At 33.3% G+C, this 21,555-nt stretch overlaps 1 protein-coding gene across 1 annotated transcript in view; it reads left to right on the top strand.

Moving 5' to 3' along the window:
* Nucleotides 1–21,555, top strand: part of LOC124367569 (nitric oxide synthase, salivary gland-like) — a 301,691-nt gene that overhangs the window by 254,150 nt on the left and 25,986 nt on the right. The window contains 2 exon segments of the mRNA XM_046824506.1: nt 8,642–8,804; nt 21,130–21,221. Coding sequence (XP_046680462.1) covers nt 8,642–8,804; nt 21,130–21,221 — 255 coding nt within the window.

Here is a 21,555-nt window from a genome sequence, read left to right as displayed (position 1 = left end):
AAATTCTGCTGGGCGTGAGGTCAGGAGAACGTGGTGGCCATTTTACTGGTCCATTTCGACCAATCCATTGTCTACCGTATGTATCATTTAAATAGTTTTTTCACATCATTAGAAAAATGTGGAGGTGCTCCGTCGTGCATAAAACCATGCATTTATTCTGTTTTTGAACAGGAAATATCTTCCAAGAGGGTAGGCAGGTTTGTTCTTAAAAAATTTAAGTACGCTACTCCATTAAGTCGATTAGGGAGGAAAAATGGACCAATCAAAATTATCACCCAGAACACCAAGCCATACATTGACTGAAAATCTATGTTGAAAATGCCTCGTCGCAGTTTCATGTGGGTTGTCGTACGCCCAAAGTATGGGTATTACGAAAATTTACAATTCCATTTCTAGGTAAAACAGGATTCATCAGTAACGAGAATACGCCGAAGAAAATACTGATGTCGTAAACAATTTCTTCTTAACCAGCGGCAGAACATCTTCCGTTTATTAAGATCTTGCGGTAATAAGTCTTGAACACGTGTTATATGGAATGGGTACAACTGTGCTTCATGCAGTGTCCGCCATACGCTTGACTGGCAAATATTTAACTGACATGATAATCGTCTGGTGCTTGTGGTTGGTGATAATTCTACAGCATTTATTATTGCTTGTTCATTATTATAGTTCCTTGCGCTACGTTGACGACCAGTATCTATTCGTTTTCGGTTTAAAGCTACCAGTTCTCTAAGTCGTCTCTCCACAGCTTCAAATGTTTTGCGATCAGGTGTTCTTCGATGTGGAAAAAGTATCACGATATTCCTGAACTGCAGCTAAACCATTCTTGTTAACTTTGCCGTAAATCAGTATCATGTCCGTATACTCTTCAAACGAATACATACCATTTACATTATCTGCCATTATTTACTAAGATAATTACATACACTTTTATGAAAATATTTAATAAAATATTTTAAAAATAAATATTTAATAAAATATTTTATACACTTGTATAAAATATTTCCAAATAATCACAGGATCTCACAAAATACAATCTTCACACGCTACAATACAAAAACCTCCATAACGGTTATTCAAATATTACTTCATGAACTTAATTGTTGAATCAGCTGATATTGCCAACCTTTGCAAAGAAAATATGACGATAAAAAAAGTGTTGAATAAATGATCAGCTGTTACTCACAACCTAAACATTTGTTAATATTTTATGCAGATAAGAATATGCATTTTTGTGCGTCTGTTTTATTTTTAAATAAAGCTAAATTTCAATACCTATTATTAATTTTTTTTCCTAAGTAATTCACATGAATCTTTTCAGAATTAAATGTTCTACAAATATGTTTAAGAAAAAAAATGACCTTTATGTAACATTTATGGAAGTAATCTTACGTTAAACACAAAAATGTGTTATTTCTTTGCACCAATTCTTGTGTTTTACGTAAGATATCTCTGAAAGTATTGCATTTACAGCTCTGTGACGAATTTAAATAAATTTTTTCAGATATAAAAACATAAAAAACAATCGTATTTGTATCTTTGTAACTACCTTTTACCATTTTTATACGGCCTGACTTCACCAAGGGTTCTGAAATCCGGGAGAAAGAAATCTTTCGCTAGGCGTAACTCGCTAACGAAGCGTTTCCGGGCATATGGTTATATGAACTTTTTTACTTGTTTTTAGCTATAGAATAAGCTCCCGAGAGATTGCCGTTTAGTTTTGAATCACCCTGTATATTTATACACATAAAGTAGGTTTGACCATAAAACAGTGAGTAAACTACAATCCCAGACAACCAACAATAAAATACGTGGGTTTACAATTTAATTACAATTTTATTATTACAGGATCGAATGAGGTGTGTGTGTGTGTGTGTGTGTGTGTGTGTGTGTGTGTGTGTGTGTGTGTGTGTGTGTGTGTGTGTGTGTGTGTGTGTGTGTGTGTGTGTGTGTGTGTGTGTGTGTGTGTGTGTGTGTGTGTGTGTGTGTGTGTGTGTGTGTGTGTGTGTGTGTGTGTGTGTGTGTGTGTGTGTGTGTGTGTGTGTGTGTGTGTGTGTGTGTGTGTGTGTGTGTGTGTGTGTGTGTGTGTGTGTGTGTGTGTGTGTGTGTGTGTGTGTGTGTGTGTGTGTGTGTGTGTGTGTGTGTGTGTGTGTGTGTGTGTGTGTGTGGGTGTGTGTGTGTGTGTGTGTGTGTGTGTGTCTGTGACAGTAGAACATTGTCTAAAGGCTGACACGCCACTCGGCCGAGATGACACACTCTACAACCTTTGAAACTTGCCGAAAGGACAACACGACGCCCTATGCTACCTCAAGAACTTGTTTAATAGCCGACACGATACTATTTGGCACCTTAGAAACTCGCATAACGGCTGACACCATACCCTATGTCGCCTTAGAGGTTGCCTAATGTCCAACAGGTACCCTCTGCGTTGTTAAAAGCATGTCTAATGGCCAAACACGCTACTCTTTGTTACCATATAAATTTACTTGATGGCCAATGCAACACTCTCTGCATCCTCAGAAGATTGCCTAACCAATCCCATGAAACCCTGGCGAATCGTAGATAATTGATCAATGGCCTATATGACAGCCTTAGTATCGCTAGACATTCGCCTAAAGGCTGACAAGTACAACCACTGGAAACAATCCATAAGAGAAGAACTTCTTGAGAAGATGAGTGGGATTCTGTCAATAGCTGTTGAAAGGGAAAATCAGATCATTAACTGGTGCTGTGAAAGCAATGTGATAAGGAATTTCTGGCAAGATCAAACTAATATAAATCAAATATATATATTTCTGCAGTATATTTTAATATATATAGTATATCAATACCTTCCAATTTATATATATATATCTCAGTAATATATAATATATATATATATATGAAAACAAATGTTATTTCTGCAGTATATTTTAATTATAAGTATATCAATACCTTCCAATTTACACGATATTCTCAGTGTGCCATACTACACCACACACTATCACTTAGTTTATTATTAAATCGATGAGGAATTTCTCTAATAATGAAATCGATCATAAGCTGTGCTAGTTTTGTGAAAATGTAATGGAAGCTATCTGAAGAATTCAAAATATTGAACTATGAATAATCTTAAAATCATATTTGTTTAATTTTATACACTTAGAACCAACCCTCAGGAATAAAAATAGTTATATCACCGTTAGCCAACGAGTTCAAAAGACTAGGTAATGTGGGTTGCTGACCATTATTTAACTTCGGAGAGAAAAGGACCATTGTTTAATAGAACTCTGTTGAGAAATCACGCTTAAAATTTCATTTACGTAAATCTGATTCAAAACGTTTTGTTCATTTCAAGGTTTTTAATAGTGCCACTTTATGTACATTTAATAAATATATAACATCTGTATTGTTATAAGTATAAAATATTATTCAATATTTTATTTATAAAAAGGCTAAAGGAAACTACAGGTTGCTAATTATTGCCTATCTATGCGCTGAATTTGATTTAACTGTATTCATACTAGTACTAATTAATAACTTATAAATATTATAACTGAACGATTATTAAAATGGACAGGAAAAAATTTAAAAATCACTAGAAAAATCTTTGCGTTATAACTGTCTACTGTAAATATTGCACTTATTGACCAGTGACTAGAGTATGGTGGAGAATAAGCGTGAGTTACTAGAGTATGGTGGAGATAAGCGTGAGTTACTAGAGTATAGTTGAGAATAAGCGTGCACCTGGTATTAACGAAATGTACCTCACAGAAAGGACTAAATGTTAATACTAGTATAATCCATAAGCTGCACACATTGTATCTTTATACAAACACAAATAAAGTTTGTACTACTTTTATATAATTTAAACGGTACTACAAACAAAATAACAAAATTTAGAATAACTGCATGAGTAACTGGTATGTTTTCATAATCAGTTTTTTGAAACTTAGCTAATTTTTTGCATAAGAGGACACAATGACGTGAAATATACCTTATGAACTTGGATTAAATACTAAATTAGTAATGTCAGTGTTGGGTTGTCATATTTACAACTTTTTGTTTAAGTACTTTAAAAGAACTCTGTAATACAGTTTCTTAACATAAGAAACTCCACACCACCACCACCACCATTCCACTTTCTTTATATGAATTTTCCTATAAAATATTAAAAGTTTCAAACTGTAATATACATACTAGGAGTCTGTATTTGTTATTACACTACACATCGTTCCCCTCTATTATATTATAATGTGGAATGAAGCAGAATTGAAAATTATGTCGCATTATACGGTAAAGGTGTGAACCTATGCAAAGATATTCATAAGATGCTTGGTCGCAGAACTTTTAACGCTCCTTTTTAATCTTCTTCGCGCTAAGCATATGTATAATGCAACGGTGTGGTAGATTCAAGCACACTGGAGCAATATTATGCAAATAGTGTGGATAGAGTTTGATAACACTTTAATATTTTATAGAGCTAGAGCATTCCAACATTGCATTCCATACATTTTCAATTCAACGAATTAGCTTCAAAATGCTAAAAATGTAGGGAATTGTATTATATTTCTCATAATGAAGCCACACAAAAATTAATCATGCATTTCTTTATCAACAGTTCATTTAATAATAAGTACAATACATTAGCTCCTTACTATAAAAGTTGCTATTATTATATTTAGATCATGCTCACTTATTTGTACCACTAACAAAACATTATTATTATTATTATTGTAGCATCATCCATAAAAAGTAATGGATTTGCAATTGAGCTATAATCTAATATGGATTACGTAATTTATCTCGAAATAGAAACACTGAATATAGTTGGAGGACAGGCAAAACATAGTGAAATATACCAACTTCCAAGCATTGTTGGACAGAATGTTTATTTTTGTACCTGGGAATGTATATTCGTTCTAATTTGAGTTCTTAAAGGTTTTTCTCATTTAGTTCTACTAAAAGATGTTCGATTTCCCTCTTTATCAAATGTGCTGTCGTAATAATACTTCCTTTTTTCCGGTTCGGATTTACTATAAATCGTTATGTTTCTCTTACCTTCGAATGTATTGCAGTCCATATGTTACCGCAAGAGCGCTTCCGGGGTTAGCAGGAAATAAATATCTTGATTTATGGCGCAATAAGTTTTATTATAATTCCTTGTATCACTGAAATCATAAAAATGAACACGAGTTTTACAGCTCCTGAAGAAGTTAACTTATGCAGTGAACCAAAATCGTATAACAAAGTGAAATACATAACGGATAGGATTGATAATAATATGAAGATGAAGCTCCTACTGGAGTCCATATGAAATATATTCCTGCTGCAGAGGGACAAAATAGAGTGCAGAGATTACGGCGGATTTCTCCAAATGACCATAACTTATTTCAGGGCTGCTGAGAGATAATTTTCCTGTTTATCAGTGTCTCAAATATGTGCCTTTAAAATGATTTAATCTTTAATTGTTGTTTCCAAGTGATTAATATATCACCATCTCATAAATCCTATTTTCCAATTATTCCAATTTTCCAGAAATTCCAATAATAAAAAGGTTAAATGTAAAGAATTTCTTATTTTACCAGCTGAATTTGAGACGAATAATCACATTGAAAAATTATGGTTGCCTGTAAAGTCGGTTTTACGGGCGAAGATTTTACGTGACAACGTCTTTTTCTCGGTAGAATATTTATTGATATGAATATTATTAAATTGCACAATAGGAACAAGGAATTGAATGAAAATAAGAATTGCACAAATTTTAACTATAGAAATATGTTTTGTTTACTAAAACATTGTACATAATTTGAAATTAATTAAAATTTGTTATTGTAAATGGTAAAGTTGAATAAAACATTTACTAAAATTGGAATTTGAAATTCTTGCTAAACACAGTTAAATTCTAACTCCGCGCGTGGTGATTGGTCGGTTTAGTTCGTTTGTTTGGTCGCACTGTTATGACAGGTTAGAGGTTATAATTTGTTATTTTAAATGTTTGACTAGCAATACGCGCTGTTTCTTCTCAATCGACTGAATTACGATTGATTGCAGAGTGATTTAAACTAATAATTTACTTAACACTATCAACATTTGTCAATAGCATGACATAACCTATAAACTCAGTTTCTCAACTTTAGTGTCAATCTAACAATTAATCAATCAATCATAGTTTACGATAGTGAAATATCAGTGTACAATTATTTACCTTTATTGTTGTAGTTGTTGTAAATGACGAATCTAAGCACTCCACATTTTCACGAATAAACATAGTTATCTGCTTTATCCCGTGCGGCGGACCCACAGTTATCTGCTTTATCCCGTGCGGATCCCGTGCGGCGGACCCACTGGACGGGCATCGTAACGTTACCGGGCGTTACACTTTTTCATGAGTGACTCCGAGCCGTAACCTAATTTAAGACGTTGTCACGTCAAAAATTAAGAAAATTTTTTTATCCATGAAGCAAAGGCAAAAGTAATGTCCAATACCTTTAATTTTACTATGAAAATACAAGGAATCGGTTAATTTATATATTAAAACATAATTCGAAATTTAAACGTAGATAGTAGATCACAGTTTTATTTATTCCAAATAAATGTGACACAATATATTATTCAATGTTTTAATTCTGATAAGCTGAATATTGTATTAAAACAAACGAAATATAATGCAACTCCCAGCTCTCAATCATCTCTAAAGATACCATGATTGTGGATTAATGTTAGATTTTTTATTAATTTACATCTGCAAGAGGTACCGAAAAAAGCAACTATTTATTGTTATCATTTAGTCGCTAAGAATGTTTTGCAGGTTGTATTTTCTTTCTCCTAAGAGTTTTACATCCATATGAGTTTTACTCCGAATTAATATAGAAACTATCTTCTAATTGTTTTTATTTTTATTCTGAATTCGAATATAGCTTATATAAACCATATTAAGATTTCAGTGGAAACAACGTAAATACTGTTTTAATTTTAGGGATAAGCCTATCGTTTTATTGAATATAAGCTGGGGATTAAATATCAATTTTGAAGATCAAGGGTGTACAGAAAATGTCTTAATTTTAAGAAGAAACAGTTTAAATTTAAAAAAATACACTTTTATTTTTCTTTACAAATTATGAAGTACCTTGCATGATGGTATGGTTCTTCTCTCTAGTGATTTTATAAAATAAACTTTCATACCTACGATCACTAACCCTACACTTTTGGTAAATCCTTGTAGTACTTATCCTGATTCTGGTCACAGATTTAATAAAAATTCCTAAGATATAACTCTTAAAAGGCATATGAACAAACAAAAAATAAGCTCAGAATTAAAATAACGCTTAATTTTATATTCACAAGATCTACAACACTAATAATGAAATAATTTTATTGAAAAGCGGATTATATTACTGTTTTGTAGCTTGATAATTTAATTTTAAATTTTAAATTGCTACTATCCTGATATTACTTCTAGGTTTTAGTTCGGGCTAAATGCACCTCTTTAGAGGTAAATGAAATTCGTCCTTTCACAAAGCTAGTTCCCCATCTAACTAATCGGTCGTGTTTTTCCTGTTGCACTGCCGTTAAAATAATTACCTCATGGTTTTCATAACAATACATCCTTTTAGGAGCATAATCTAAGTAGGATATTAAGTAATTACATTTTATTCACTAATGGTTAAAAATGATACGCTATTAATAATCAACCTGGTGAAGAAGTAGCATTCCGGTTTAGTAGTAAATTATGTTTGGTTGAAACTGTTGCTTTCCCTAATAAAAAGGGTTATGACAATTTAATGTATACATTGTAATTTTTTTAAACAATTGCTTCACATTACATTAAGTAACATGCAAGATTCCTGTTTATTGTATTGGTTTATCAAAAACATTAATGCAAAATGAAGTTTTCGATGTAATTAATCTAAAACTGACTCGCATTAGTCAAAGAATTAGATAAGCCTAAGTTCAAGTCTAACTCTACTTTGAGTAGAAAGTATCTAAATTATCCATCTGATACATTATTATTACCCTCCTCAGATGGCTTCTCCGATAGTGATTTTGTAGGTGTAGCGGATTTAGGAAAAATATTATTGTCTTAGTAAAAATTATTTGTATGTAACTTTAATATTTTTAAATAACTTTTTCAAAATATTGATCACAATTGTTCATATACGTTATACAGAACATTGAAAAAACAAAGTTCTGAAGTCGCAACTCTGAAAAGGACCCTGTCTTTGAGACATTTAACGTTTCAAGTAACTAAAAACATTGCCAATGGCGCAGTGTAGCGGGTGCAACAGTTATCGCAAGATAACTGAATTTATTATTGATATTCTTTAATTGCAACGTTGAGTGTGGCTGCTGGTAGGATGGATAAGTACTGAGCAATCCTGTCCTTGCAAGCAGCCCGCCTGCCCGGCTATTGATAGTGGTCCGCAGGATGTATAAGAGGGGGTTATTAGCCCTAACTTAGCCTGGTAAAATAAGACGTTCTTTACTTTTACGTTTTTTTAAAATAAAATGCTAATTTGAAATCTATATTCTTTCAAAATATCATGAGAGTTAAACACACTTATAAACATAGGCTAAGGTTGTGCTTTGAACGCGGAAATGATCCATCATTTTCGCCCCTCTCTTTGATCAACATCTAATACTCCTCGTATGTCTGTTGCAGAGCGAACAGCCAGGCACACGTGGCGAGATGGGGACAAGTCCAGGAGGAGATTCAGGCCACCGGACACTACCAGCTGACCGAGACCGAGTTAGTGTATGGAGCCAAACTGGCCTGGAGGAACGCTGCTCGCTGCATCGGTCGGATACAGTGGTCCAAACTACAGGTAGACTGACCCTTGTCCACTTGCTGTACAGTTCGAGGACTTTAGCTCGCACGTGACCTTGAGTGTGTGGTCATAGGCGGGTGGGGTGGCGGGGTAGCATTATGCGCTGCGTCCCGAGGACATTTCTTGTGACTCATGAATAAAACCCTCCTTTCAGGAATCGTGTTGGCCCAAATAACTCATCACACTCGCTAGAATCATTCTGTTTTGTGACATTGCTGATTGTGGTGGAACTAATAAGAGAATACCAAGTAATAGCAATAATAAGACTTATCCTTATTTTTCAGTTGTTATAGTGTTGTTTAACATGTTTTTGAAAATAACGTATTCGTCGATACTAGTCTGCAAATTTAAATCGTGAGTTTAAAGTCGTTAAAGAGATTGTTGCGCCTTCATCTCAGTGGCGAGCACGTAAACGCAACCAGCCACACAGGTAGCGTTTATTTGTTGAAAGGGTAGTATTTGATTGGGAGCTATGAGTACAGCTAAATTCCTCTAGTTGTACGGTAGGTGGTGTGTAACTGTGCGCGCGGCGAGACATAGATAGTGTTGTACAATCTTGTATAAAAACATCGGTATGTCTAATAAGCAGTGAGTGGTAAAATAATCGGAAGCGAGGTGCTAATCAAAGTTTTGAGAAAAGCCAGTACTTAGTCTCGCCCATTTTCTCATTATTCAAGGTCACGCGTACAGATGCATGCTATCCAAAGTGAACACATATTATTTCATCCACTGCACAGGTTTTTAAATTTCTATTCACGTTCAAACAAATTTCTATTTTCACATTCTTTGGATTTGGTTAGTGAGTGCTTTTTAAAATTTATATTAGCATTGTATATTTAATCAAGGGTTATTGTGATTAGGCAAGAATATCCTAAGAGAAATGGTGAGTTTAAAGCAGTCTATATTTATGTATTTACTGTCACACATTTATAAACGAATCATCGAGCGTATAATTTACTTTAGTAGCTATGTGACGGCCCATTATGAAAGCCCCTTACCAATTGACACTGCGAGGTCAATATTATTATTGTCCAGTGAAGTGCTACAGTATTTATATTGTAGTATTACCAACCAACGATTCTTCATTGTTCCTAACAGTAAAATGTAAGTACCATTACTTACAAAATATCTACTGTTACCTAAATTATTAAAAGGAAATAAGGAACAGTGATTATTATATATGTATTTAGTAAGATATAAGTCCAATAGTTGCTCGGAATGTTCTAGTTGATCTCAACTGAGTTGTTAGGCGGAGGTAGCCTTATACCCGTGGCAGCTTTAGCTGCAGCTGGCTGAGGAATTTGCTGATTCTGCTAACTCCAGCCTGTGTCTGGCCAAGCTTTATCGTTTCTAGACTCTGTTAAGCCCAAGTGAATCGTTTGGGAGCAGCACCGTACGGAGTCTCGTCCGCCATTTTAACAAAATTTGTAGCGAAAAGGTAGTAGAGTTGATCGCCGGTACTCGAACGTAATGCGCCGCTCCGTGTTTGCCCTTCTCTCTAAAATCTTAAGTTTTTAACCTACTGTTTCGCTGATGATTGTTTAATTTATTTTAAAATTACAGTTTAGGGAATGTAAATAGTATTTTATTAATTGTGAAAAATTAAATTAAATCAAATTTTTGCGGCCAACTAGTCTTCTGATTCATAGTTCCAAAGTCCCGTCTCGTCCGTTAGGCTACAGCTAGTTGACAGTTAAAATCTTCAATGTTCTTGGATGGATTCAATTTAGAAATCGCTGAAGGTGATGGTAGTTATAATCTATTTAAAATGGAAGTATATCATCTGACTCCACGTGACTAAATTGTTATACAAATGTCTTAGATCAGCTGTGTAAAAACCCCTCTTAAAAATCATAAAAGATTCTTTTTCTGAGTATATGTATATATTTAAAAATTAAAGAAGAATCAGAACCTGAAACATTTTGTTCACCGCAGTATTCACTGTTCTGTTACAGCAAAATATAAAAAATCCAAATACAAAAAATAGTGCACATCTCCTTGTAAGATTTGCCTTTACGCAAAGCAATAAATTTACATACGAGTTGCTGTGGGAACAATTCTTGATGCTACGAAATTATGTTTCAAATAATTATTGAATAATAGAGTTTTTCTGGCAGTATAAAAAAAAATAAATAACCATCTAGCTACAGTAATGAATCCGATGTAATCTGAACTAAAGTACATCCTAAAATTAAAGATGGACCCTTTGTTGAGGAAACTTACTGTTAATTACAGGCGTCAGCAGTGCCCACAGTTAACGTACGGGAATTTAATTTAAAAGTCCCGCTCGTAATCTCTGTCGCAATCTTGTGTCATCCAATAATTCGGTGTGAAAGGACATTTGTTCCGCTATAATCATAGAAGGCAAGAGTTACCTTTAGTGTAACGCTTATAGTCAACAATTAGTTTCCTTACTTAATGTTAATTCAGTCATTCAGTCATTTTCAACACAAATAAATACATTATTTTATTACCGTAGAAGAACATTAAGTCCTTGATATGTTTAGTATGTGGTGTGTCCAAAACCTAAAGTACTACTTTTTTACGGTAATTTAACTATATGGAGCATCTCCTGTCATTCGGTGTTTGGTAATTATTACTTTTATCGATTGAACTGTCAAACATTCTGGATTATACAAAATTGTATTTCAAATATTACTGAATATGAAATCTTGAGACTGCAATCAATTGTCCAAATGATGAAACCTACATCAGACCTGTCTGCCCGACACTAGTTGTGTACAGACCGATTCCTCAGACGTGTCTACCCGATATGTAGTTGAGTACAGGCCGGGAGTTTCTATGTGATCCTCGACCTGGGGATGCGCAGTAGCCGACTACTCATGTGGAGTGGAGGGGGAAGTCGCGAGCTTAATCTGTGAGCCGGTTCCCCTCCACCGCTACTCCCCCTCCTTGTCAGGCACATTTCCCCTTTCGCGCATCTAGGAGACCACATGGAATTTTTCGCCTGAGTAAAAACAAAATTATCCACACATTTAAAATCATTCATATACGTTTTCAATACATATGAATACAATTAGTAACTCAATGGCGTAATAATGTAATTCTCTGGCGGTAGGATTCTTAATTTGTTGAAAATAGTTACTTAAACACAGCCAGCAAGAAAAGTGCCACCCAGGGTCAATGTTTTCATTCTGACAATCCGTTGGATTCTCGTTAATAATAAGTGGCTCTGAGTCCTCTCACCATTAACTTTAACCTCCAATTGAACCTAAAGACAGACAACTTTTGATATTAAGTATTTCTCGCTTAGTCACTCATTTAAATTTTACTATAACATCGTTAAATAGTCAGCTACAATGAATCTCTAAATAATAACGAAAGGTGCGCGAATCTAATACCGAGGCAAATTTTCAGTCATGGAGGCAAATCGGTGCCAATATTTTAAATTGACGCAATCACACTGGCTGACATGGACAAACTGGTCCCGGATGAATTTCCCACCGATTAAACTGCCCGGTTTATTGCATTAATGGACTTGCTAATTTGGAATGTGACCGCAACTAGCAAACAGTCTGCACCGGCAATCTGAGATAATTGAGTTTTGATTAGTTTGCTTTGATATGTTTAAAATATTATATAAGGAAGAGCTGAAAACTAAAAGGAAAACACCTAAACAAGATGAAGTAAATAAAGTTTCTGTTTATGCTGAAAAGTATAGTGAGACCCAAATTAAAGAAAGCTACAATAATTTTATTATATATAGGCATTAAAGGCATATTGATAGTTCAAGTTTTTCTGCATCAATTACATTTCTACAAAAATACAAATTTTAATCTTTATAATTTTGTAAAAAGGTAGAGATATAAATTGTTACAGTTGTGGCCTGTAATATTAATTAAAGCTGTTGATTATACATTCACTTTTATGTATGTGTGTGTTATATTTATACAGTGTGTCCACAAACTCACGTCACACTTTTAATTGGTTATAGCTACTCCATTATTGAAGACAGGCATATGAAACATATATAACTAAAAACAGTTGTATGTAAGATTTTGTTTTAATTAGCTGTACCCACGTGTAGCTAACGTTCTTAAAAAAAACAGACATAGTGAAAAAAGAAAAGTTCAGGAGATTTTGAAGCTAGCAAAGTTTTATACTGTGATTTTAGTACAGCGTAAGTGTCGTCGTTTGTTTTATAAAATTCGCTCTCAGAAGCAGCATTGGATAAGATAAGATTTGGATGGATAAGAAGGAAACAGGCAGCTTACTGGACAAAACGCGACAGATAGACTATAAACAGTAAAACAATCGAAAAAATTTAAAACTGTTTTGTAAGAAGACACTTTTGTTGAATGTCTGTAAATACACAGTTTACAAATATTTAAATACTTAAATTTAATGGTTTAAAACCTCAACTAATGCATGCTTTGAAGCCAGATGACAAATTATAGAGATATGAATTTGCTGTTGGTTTTTGTGTGAAAATGGACTGGATCAACATTTTATAAACCGAATTGTTTTTAGTCGTGTGCTACCTTTACCGTATCTGGAAATTTGCATCGTCATAACGTTTGTATATTATACACTTAAAGCAATGAATCAGAGCTGTGATTAAATTAGTTACCCTAGACAGCATTTAATTTAATATCCGACGTTTTAAATGTATATTAATCATTAAAAAGCATATCATATACAATCTTTTGCTAAAAAGTTATGTATTCTTAGAAATTGCGATGTTACAATACAAATTGCCTACAAGTTATGCAATTAAAATTGCAGCAGACATTTCTTAAATTAAATACAAATTATTATGTTCACAAGCATCATTTCTTTCGTCTGTAATATGCACCCTTGTATTTCTTGTAAACAGTGATCGATAACTAGGTAATTTCTCTTTCTAAATAATTTTAATATCAATACACTTTTAACAAAATACAATTACTTACTTTAAACAAAAACACTTCAAAAATTATTGAATTTTATTAAACGGAAATAAAATTTAAGGGTTATTGGAGTGTTTGTGTTTAAATTTAGTATTATATTCCAATAAGAACAAACTAGTAGAATGTAACAAACAATTGGTATACTTTCGATTTAAATGAGACAATTCTTTTTAATTAACTAAACCTTTTGAAGAATTTCTTTTAGAATATTTATATTTTTTAACTTGGTAATGGCTATCTTGACTTGTAAACCACTAGCACTGTGTAGGTGACTAACCCACACCAAACACTGCAGTAATTACCTTAGCAAACCATCGCACCTCAGTGAGTATTACCATGACTTGGACTGCAAGATTAAAACATTATAACAGTTGTATCGCATGAGAGGGCAAGTGAAACTATTAACAAACATGAAAATATAAATCAATATTCAATGAGGTGCGTTGGATGTGCTACACCAATTAATGCCGTGTTTGTTGTTGGTTTGTCACCTGCACACTGCTAGTGGTCGCAAGTCAAGATTACAAGATAATTACATTAGAACAGTTTCCTCGAACGGTAGTCTGCAAGTCAATATTTCAATATAAATATATTAGTATAGTTGTGTCGCACGGGAGCGCTAGTCAAGCTAGTTAGTAACATGCAACTCTAAGTCAATATTCACTGAGTTGCGGTGGATGTGCGACACCAATTAATGCCGTGTTTGTTGCAAGTTTGTCACCTGCACACTATTAGTGTCTCCAAGTCAAGATTACAAGATTAATACATTAGAACAGTTTCCTCGAACGGTAGTCTCTGCAAGTCAATATTTCAATATAAATATATTAGTATACTTGTGTCGGACGGGAGCGCTAGTCAAGCTAGTTACTAACATGCAACTCTAAGTCAATATTCAGTGAGGTGCGGCGGATGTATTAAGCCAGTTACTGCAGTGTTTGCTATAGGTTAGTCATATGCACACTTGCAAATTGTCTAAAAGTTGCTTAGTTACTTTCTATTATCAGTACGCTTATCTAGCAAAAGTTAAATTGAAAGCAAATAATCGGCTACTATAGAATACCAATTATCCCATCCAGCAACCAGAGGGTTTGTGTTATTAATTGTCTAGAGAAAATTTGAAATTAAGCTGTTATGAGGAGTAATAAGCAGATAAGCAATTTATGCACTGTATAAAAACAACCTGCTTTAACTTTTACTCGATATGGACTATTTTCTAAGAAATGAATCGATTGTCTACCCAGAGAAGTTTGAAATGGCAGGAAATTACAAAGGTGAAAACATAAATCTTTTTTCGGATTACACTTTTCTTTACTTTACATACTTACAAACCGAATATAAGACATTTATATAATTGTTAAATGAGTGTCAGGTAATTGCATAGGGAACATTAAAGTGGCAACGTTCAGTTACTCCGTTAATTGTCTCATCTTGATATATACTATTATTTATATACATGACAGTCTGTTTTAGGAGTATATACCAATTATAAGCATGTAATGTAATATTAAAACTTTTGATGTCTGTCCATTTTAACCTCCACCACAACTAGTGCTATACTTTACTTCTTTCTAAATTACATCTATCAATTGCAAGAAGAAAAAATAGTGTTTACACATTTTAAATTTACTATCAGCTCCTAGATTAATAATAAAAGTCTTTTTACTTTAAAAATTTTACTTATTCAAATCGCAACCCCTCGGAAGAATTTGAAGCAGATTCCCAATACAGCCGTTCTTGCTCCATTAAATATTACTGTACTGAATAATTAAATACGAATAGCTGTTGAAAATCTTAAACAATTATTTCTTCGTCTGTTCGCTGTGTACACCCATATTCGCTGTGTACACCCATATTCGCTGTGTACACCCATATTCGCTGTGTACACCCATATTCGCTGTGTACACCCATATTCGCTGTGTACACCCATATTCGCTGTGTACACCCATATTCGCTGTGTACACCCATATTCGCTGTGTACACCCATATTCGCTGTGTACACCCGTATTCGCTGTGTACATTCATATTCGCTGTGTACACCCATATTCGATGTGTACACTCATATTCCCTGTGTACACCCATATTCGCTGTGTACACCCATATTCGCTGTGTACACCCGTATTCGCTGTGTACATTCATATTCGCTGTTTACATTCATATTCAATGTGTAGGTGATGTAATTAAAGTGACACACAACTATATTGTTGACATACAATCGGGTTAATAAGCAAAAGGAGGTCGCGGGAGCTGTATTGTTATTGGCTCAAGCTCAATAAACTCAGCAAATGAACAGCAAAGGCTTCCAACTTTTTGATAATTTAATACTGCTTTTAAATTGTATTAGTAGCGTTTCTCTATGGTTTTAGAAATTAGTTTTATATAACATATACATTGTATAACAAGCGTGTAACTGATATTGTTATTTGGTTGTAATTAACGTGAGAAGAGTTAAGTCTAAACAAAACACGAAGAAACATTTATATTTTACATGCAAAACACGAGTATATATATATATCTAAACCTGTATAATTAACAAAAATGTAGTATATACCTTTTCTAAACAGTTACAATAAATTGCTGTAGGTTCCTCTACATGTTTTGGAACGAAAGTTCCCTCATCAAGTGGTTAAAAACTGTTATAACCGTTCCACATAGGGTTGTTAAGGTTTTAAAGATTACAAAATTACCTCATCACAAATAAAATGTAATAAATATAGACATAAGAGAACCGAAAATAACGACAGAAGGCCTACCACGCAAACACGATCACGACCGGGCAACTGGACAAAATGAAGTGTGCAGCTGGTAAGTCATACCTTTTTCTTGGTGCGTTCTTGTCCTTTGGTTTATCAGCTGATATAAGATATACTGACCGAGAATATTGTTCAAAATGCTAAACTAAACTGAATTTTATCGTTCAAAAAATACAGTTTGAGTCTAGGTGTTTGAAAGTTTTATAATTGTAATATTCTTCGAGAACATCGAGTAAAATATCTAAACTGTCAATAATTTGCCTAATGTCGTAACTGTTGTCAATACGGTTCTGGAAAAAAAAATTATTTTTGTAATTAAATTGATTTAAAATAGCAAATATCACAGCCTTCTGTGAAACTTATACTGAGGTATAGATGTGTTGGGGCAACTGCTTTCTGTCCTTCTATATCTTCAGATTATCCCATCTTGAGACAAAATTTCGTCTTTTACAGCCATGCCAAGGATAACTCTTAATGTCCATAATACTTGGCACCCATTTTTAGCTGTTAGATTTGTTTGTAGAATCAAATATATCATAAATGAATAGGGATATTTCGAGCAATTCTTTTCACCAGCTAGGAAATGTTGAATAAATTGATTATATTTGGCTAAAATGAAATCTGTATTCATTAATTATTAAGAAATGGATAACAGTTACAATAAATGAATGTATGAACTTCAGTTGTGACAACGAATAATTTACAATAAATGTACATATGCAACCTAGCCGCCTCCGTGAAACTTTATAAATTAAGAAGCAAAAGTAGTGATTTTATATTTTTATGTTCCTCAAATTTAATAATACCATGCGAACTCTTTTTAATGAGCACTTAAATAATCTTCACGTCAAAAGTAGCAATTCATTATTAATCAAAAACAAATAAAATATATAAAAGACAGTACCAGATTAATAACTGAAAATGAGCACCATAAATTGGAACAATGGTTAAGCTAAAGTACTATTCATCCAACATCAACAACTGCTTCCTGAAAGAAAACAGCAAAAACGCTCTGACATTTCATCTAACATTTAGATTTAGACTGTTTTTGTTAAATAGCCTACTCATTATATATTGACGGGACCAGGCCCCTAAATTAGTACATGAATAATAATGGGGGGAGGTGAGGAAGAAAAGCTGACGATAACGGAATCTATGTCTGGTAAAGGTAAACTGAAGTCGAAGAAGCAATGCTGCGTTGTCGAACTCTCCCCCTCGCTCAAAACTTTCTAAGATCATAACACTGCTAAGAAACACCTTGCATTGTATTGTTTTTTTTAACATTTGAGGTTAGGAGTAAAGTATTAAATTGCTGTAACGTCTTTTCTAAATGTGCCACTTTTGTTATCTAGAAACCTGTAATTTTTTTCACAGCAAACTTTAAACAGGGAATTTTTGAGACATAAAACAAATATATTTAAAATTTCCCATTTTGTAATATCACGTACAATTTATATTTCTCTTATGACAACATGTTTTATGGCTATTTTTGTTAGGATATGTAACCGGAAGACATTTTTATTGTTGGTACTTTTTTATTTTCATCAAAAATGGAGGTATGAGAGCTCAGTGTTGAAATTTATTATTGGTTTAACATTAAGAAAACCTATAACAATAATTCAGGTATGTAAATAAACATGTAAATTTAACACGTTGAAATATAAAATTTTTCTGTCTTTTGCAGATATGTTTCTATCTGAAAACGCGAAATGAGATTTATTTATGTCAAACGTGTTAGCGGTCGTTCTATATGTCTGAATATGAAATGACGCTCTGTTCAAGGAATGCTTTTTATTTACATTAAACATATACAGCTACTATACCTTTGATTTTGTCTTTATGAAGAACATACAGTTACACATTTCTCATGAACAAAAACAACTCCTAAAACTATGATATTAAATTTATATTTTAGAATACAATAATTTGCGCCTATTTAAAAAAGGACTTTTCGAACCACATAAGGGACCTCAACACATCTGGATTTCATATCTATTTTATTCAAGGAAATATACTAAATGTTAATGTAGCGTTTTTAAAGCGAGGTACATTGGTTGATTTTTTTTACTAAAACTTAAATTAAATGAAATTTTTGGGAAAGAAATATTGGGATTTAATTTTAATTAGATTTTGAGAAGTTAGGATAAATACGAATATGTAATCCATGTAAAATTTCTAAACTGTCAATAATTTGCCTCATGTCGTAAATGTTGTCAATACGGTTATGAAGCTCAATACGGTTATCAGCAAGTTAGTGCTGGTAACTTTAAATTATTAGGAAGGAACTTTTCTTATGTACTGCAGTTACGTCAGAACTAAGAGGGCTATTGTTTCTCAAGTTGGATACGGCTGGGGCAATGAGAGAACACCGCGGATGTCCATCATAAGGGGTGGAAGGGGAACTATAAAAACTGCCAGCTCATAATTTTCGCCCCTTTTTTGGTTATAATCGTGAGTTAGTTAATGACAGTGCGCTCCGTGTTTCTAATTTTTTTCCGCGAGGGATTTTGAGGTAAGCACCAAATTTATTGTACGTTATTTTGAAATAGTCTTCCAGATCTGATATTAAATTAATTTTCTGGAATATTAGTACCTATAATCCAAGTCGTTATAGCTAATAAAAATGTATTACAATTTTTTTCCTGTCGAAAATAATTATAAAATACAGGTTATTTCCTAATAAAAAGAAAGTTGACCACCATATTTGAACACTGTTACAGATCTGAAAAGTTTAGAATACGTATTTTAAATATCTCTAAAAATATGGAAAGGCTTCCCATTTATATTTTAAGAACACAATATTATTATATGTAACCACACATAGTAAACTTACGTGCTAACCGAATCAGTTATGATTAAATTTCTGTATTTTATCAATTGGATAAATAATTAAACAAAGTTTGATAGTCTTATGAGTTGTTATATACTTTCTATCCTTCTATTCCATTTTATTACATTGTCAATGCCAAGACTACAATGTTATTATTAGGTTTAAAATCATCATGGGAGTTATATGTGAGAAATAATAAAAAAAATTTTAGCAGAGCTTTTTGAGATTCCTGTATTATACAAAGTGTATTTTTTTAAACACCCATCACAGTAATCTTGAAAAGTAAAAATCTGACAGCAAACTGTAAACGGTGAACATTTTCTAGTTTTCGGAGACTTTTAATCATGTGGTTAGACTCTACATGAGCAATTTACTGTATAACTATTTGGTTCACTGAATAATGTTTAAGTGGACTAAACATGGTTGGTTTAATGCAATTAAATTTTAATTCCATTTTATAATAAAAATATGGAATCTTCAAATATCTTTATTTTAAACTGTAGCACAGTTTAAGTAAGAGTAAAAAGAGTGATGGTGACGTATTGTGTTGCATTAACAATAACAAAGTTTACCACTTGAAGGGAGAGAACTTTCTCACTGAATTGTGCAGTGGCTAATTAAGTTTTCCAGGGGTTTCTTGGAGTGGCAACCAATTAATATTTTGCGCTCAGACCAAATAGTCTGCGGCGATCTTAGGAGGTTTTGTCTGTTTACTTTTAATCTCCTTTCAGATTAGGCCGATCCGAAGATCTAACTGAACACTGGATTTTAGGCTTAAGGATGCTGTGTTAATTTAGCTGAGGTCTTGTTCGTAAAATTATTTCAAGTTCAAGAATTTACCGTAAAAGATAATTTATTTCTCGTAAAATATAAAATACTAGTTAGAGTACCAAAATAATTATTATTCAATTTAAATGCCCTCGAAAAAGAGGAGATAATACAGAGAACATGTCTGTACAATATTGTACTACATGAACGAAACGCTTGGAGTGGTGATGTCTGAGATTTAAGTAATAATTACCTCGTAATTGGAAAGTTTTCATGCAAGATTAATTGTGGTAGCAAATTTTACACGCATCACTTTTAGATATTAAATCAAAAATATAAATTTGCACCTTGCTGCCTAAACAAAATAAGAATGGACTAAAATGTTGTCTGTGGTTGGGAGTAGTGGTTCCAATGTTATTTGGAATATTGACTACGACAATATTAATCGTTTACCAACACTAGAATTCACTGACTAACTGAAGTTGACTGAAAAACTGAAGCTGTATGACAAACTGAAGTAGACTGATAAACTACGAAGTCGGCAGACAGTTCGACTTAGACATCAGAGCTCAACAGCCATAGTCTGCTTTCAAGTTCTCCAAATTAAAAGGTTACGATACTTCGTACTACGGTAACAAACATTGAGTGCATGCTATCGAGTTGATGCAAACATGGTCAATCAAACCAGATGTGGAGGTTATGAGTCATAGCAGCAACACTCAATATAGGCTAATGTGTGGTCTGTGGTTTGATAAAGGTGTTGATTGCGATACTTCGTACTACGGTAACAAACATTGAGTGCATGCTATCGAGTTGATGCAATCATGGTCAATCAAACCAGATGTGGAGGTTATGAGTCATAGCAGCAACACTCAATATAGGCTAATGTGTGGTCTGTGGTTTGATAAAGGTGTTGATTGCGATACTTCGTACTACGGTAACAAACATTGAGTGCATGCTATCGAGTTTGATGCAAACATGGTCAATCAAACCAGATGTGGAGGTTATGAGTCACAGCAGCAACACTCAATATACGCTAATGTGTGGTCTGTGGTTTGTTGCAGGTGTTTGATTGCAGGTCGGTGACAACCACCAGTGGTATGTTTGAGGCAATTTGCAACCATATCAAGTACAGCACCAATAAAGGGAATATAAGGTAAACTATGGTTTCGCCATGTGTTATTTGTGGATTATAGATCACTGTATATTTATCATTCTTTTATACTGTACAAAACTTTTAATGGTCATTCCACGGAAACTAGTTATTTTTCTCTAATCAGTATTAGCTATTTGATGGTTTTGGCTATTAGTTTTAAAATACTTAATAATACTTCTTTCATTTTGTCATATGTAACAGTAATTAACAAAGTTGAGTTTAATGAACACAGTAAATACTTTTAAATGAAGTGTATTTCTATAACTGTGTTGTAATCAATATTAACGAAGATTAAAAATAATATTAGCATTCATATCCAATTACATTTTTACTA

Source organism: Homalodisca vitripennis, chromosome 8 (assembly GCF_021130785.1).
Source record: "Homalodisca vitripennis isolate AUS2020 chromosome 8, UT_GWSS_2.1, whole genome shotgun sequence".
NCBI classification, from domain to species: Eukaryota; Metazoa; Arthropoda; class Insecta; order Hemiptera; family Cicadellidae; genus Homalodisca; species Homalodisca vitripennis.
This window is presented reverse-complemented; position numbering and strand designations above follow the sequence as displayed.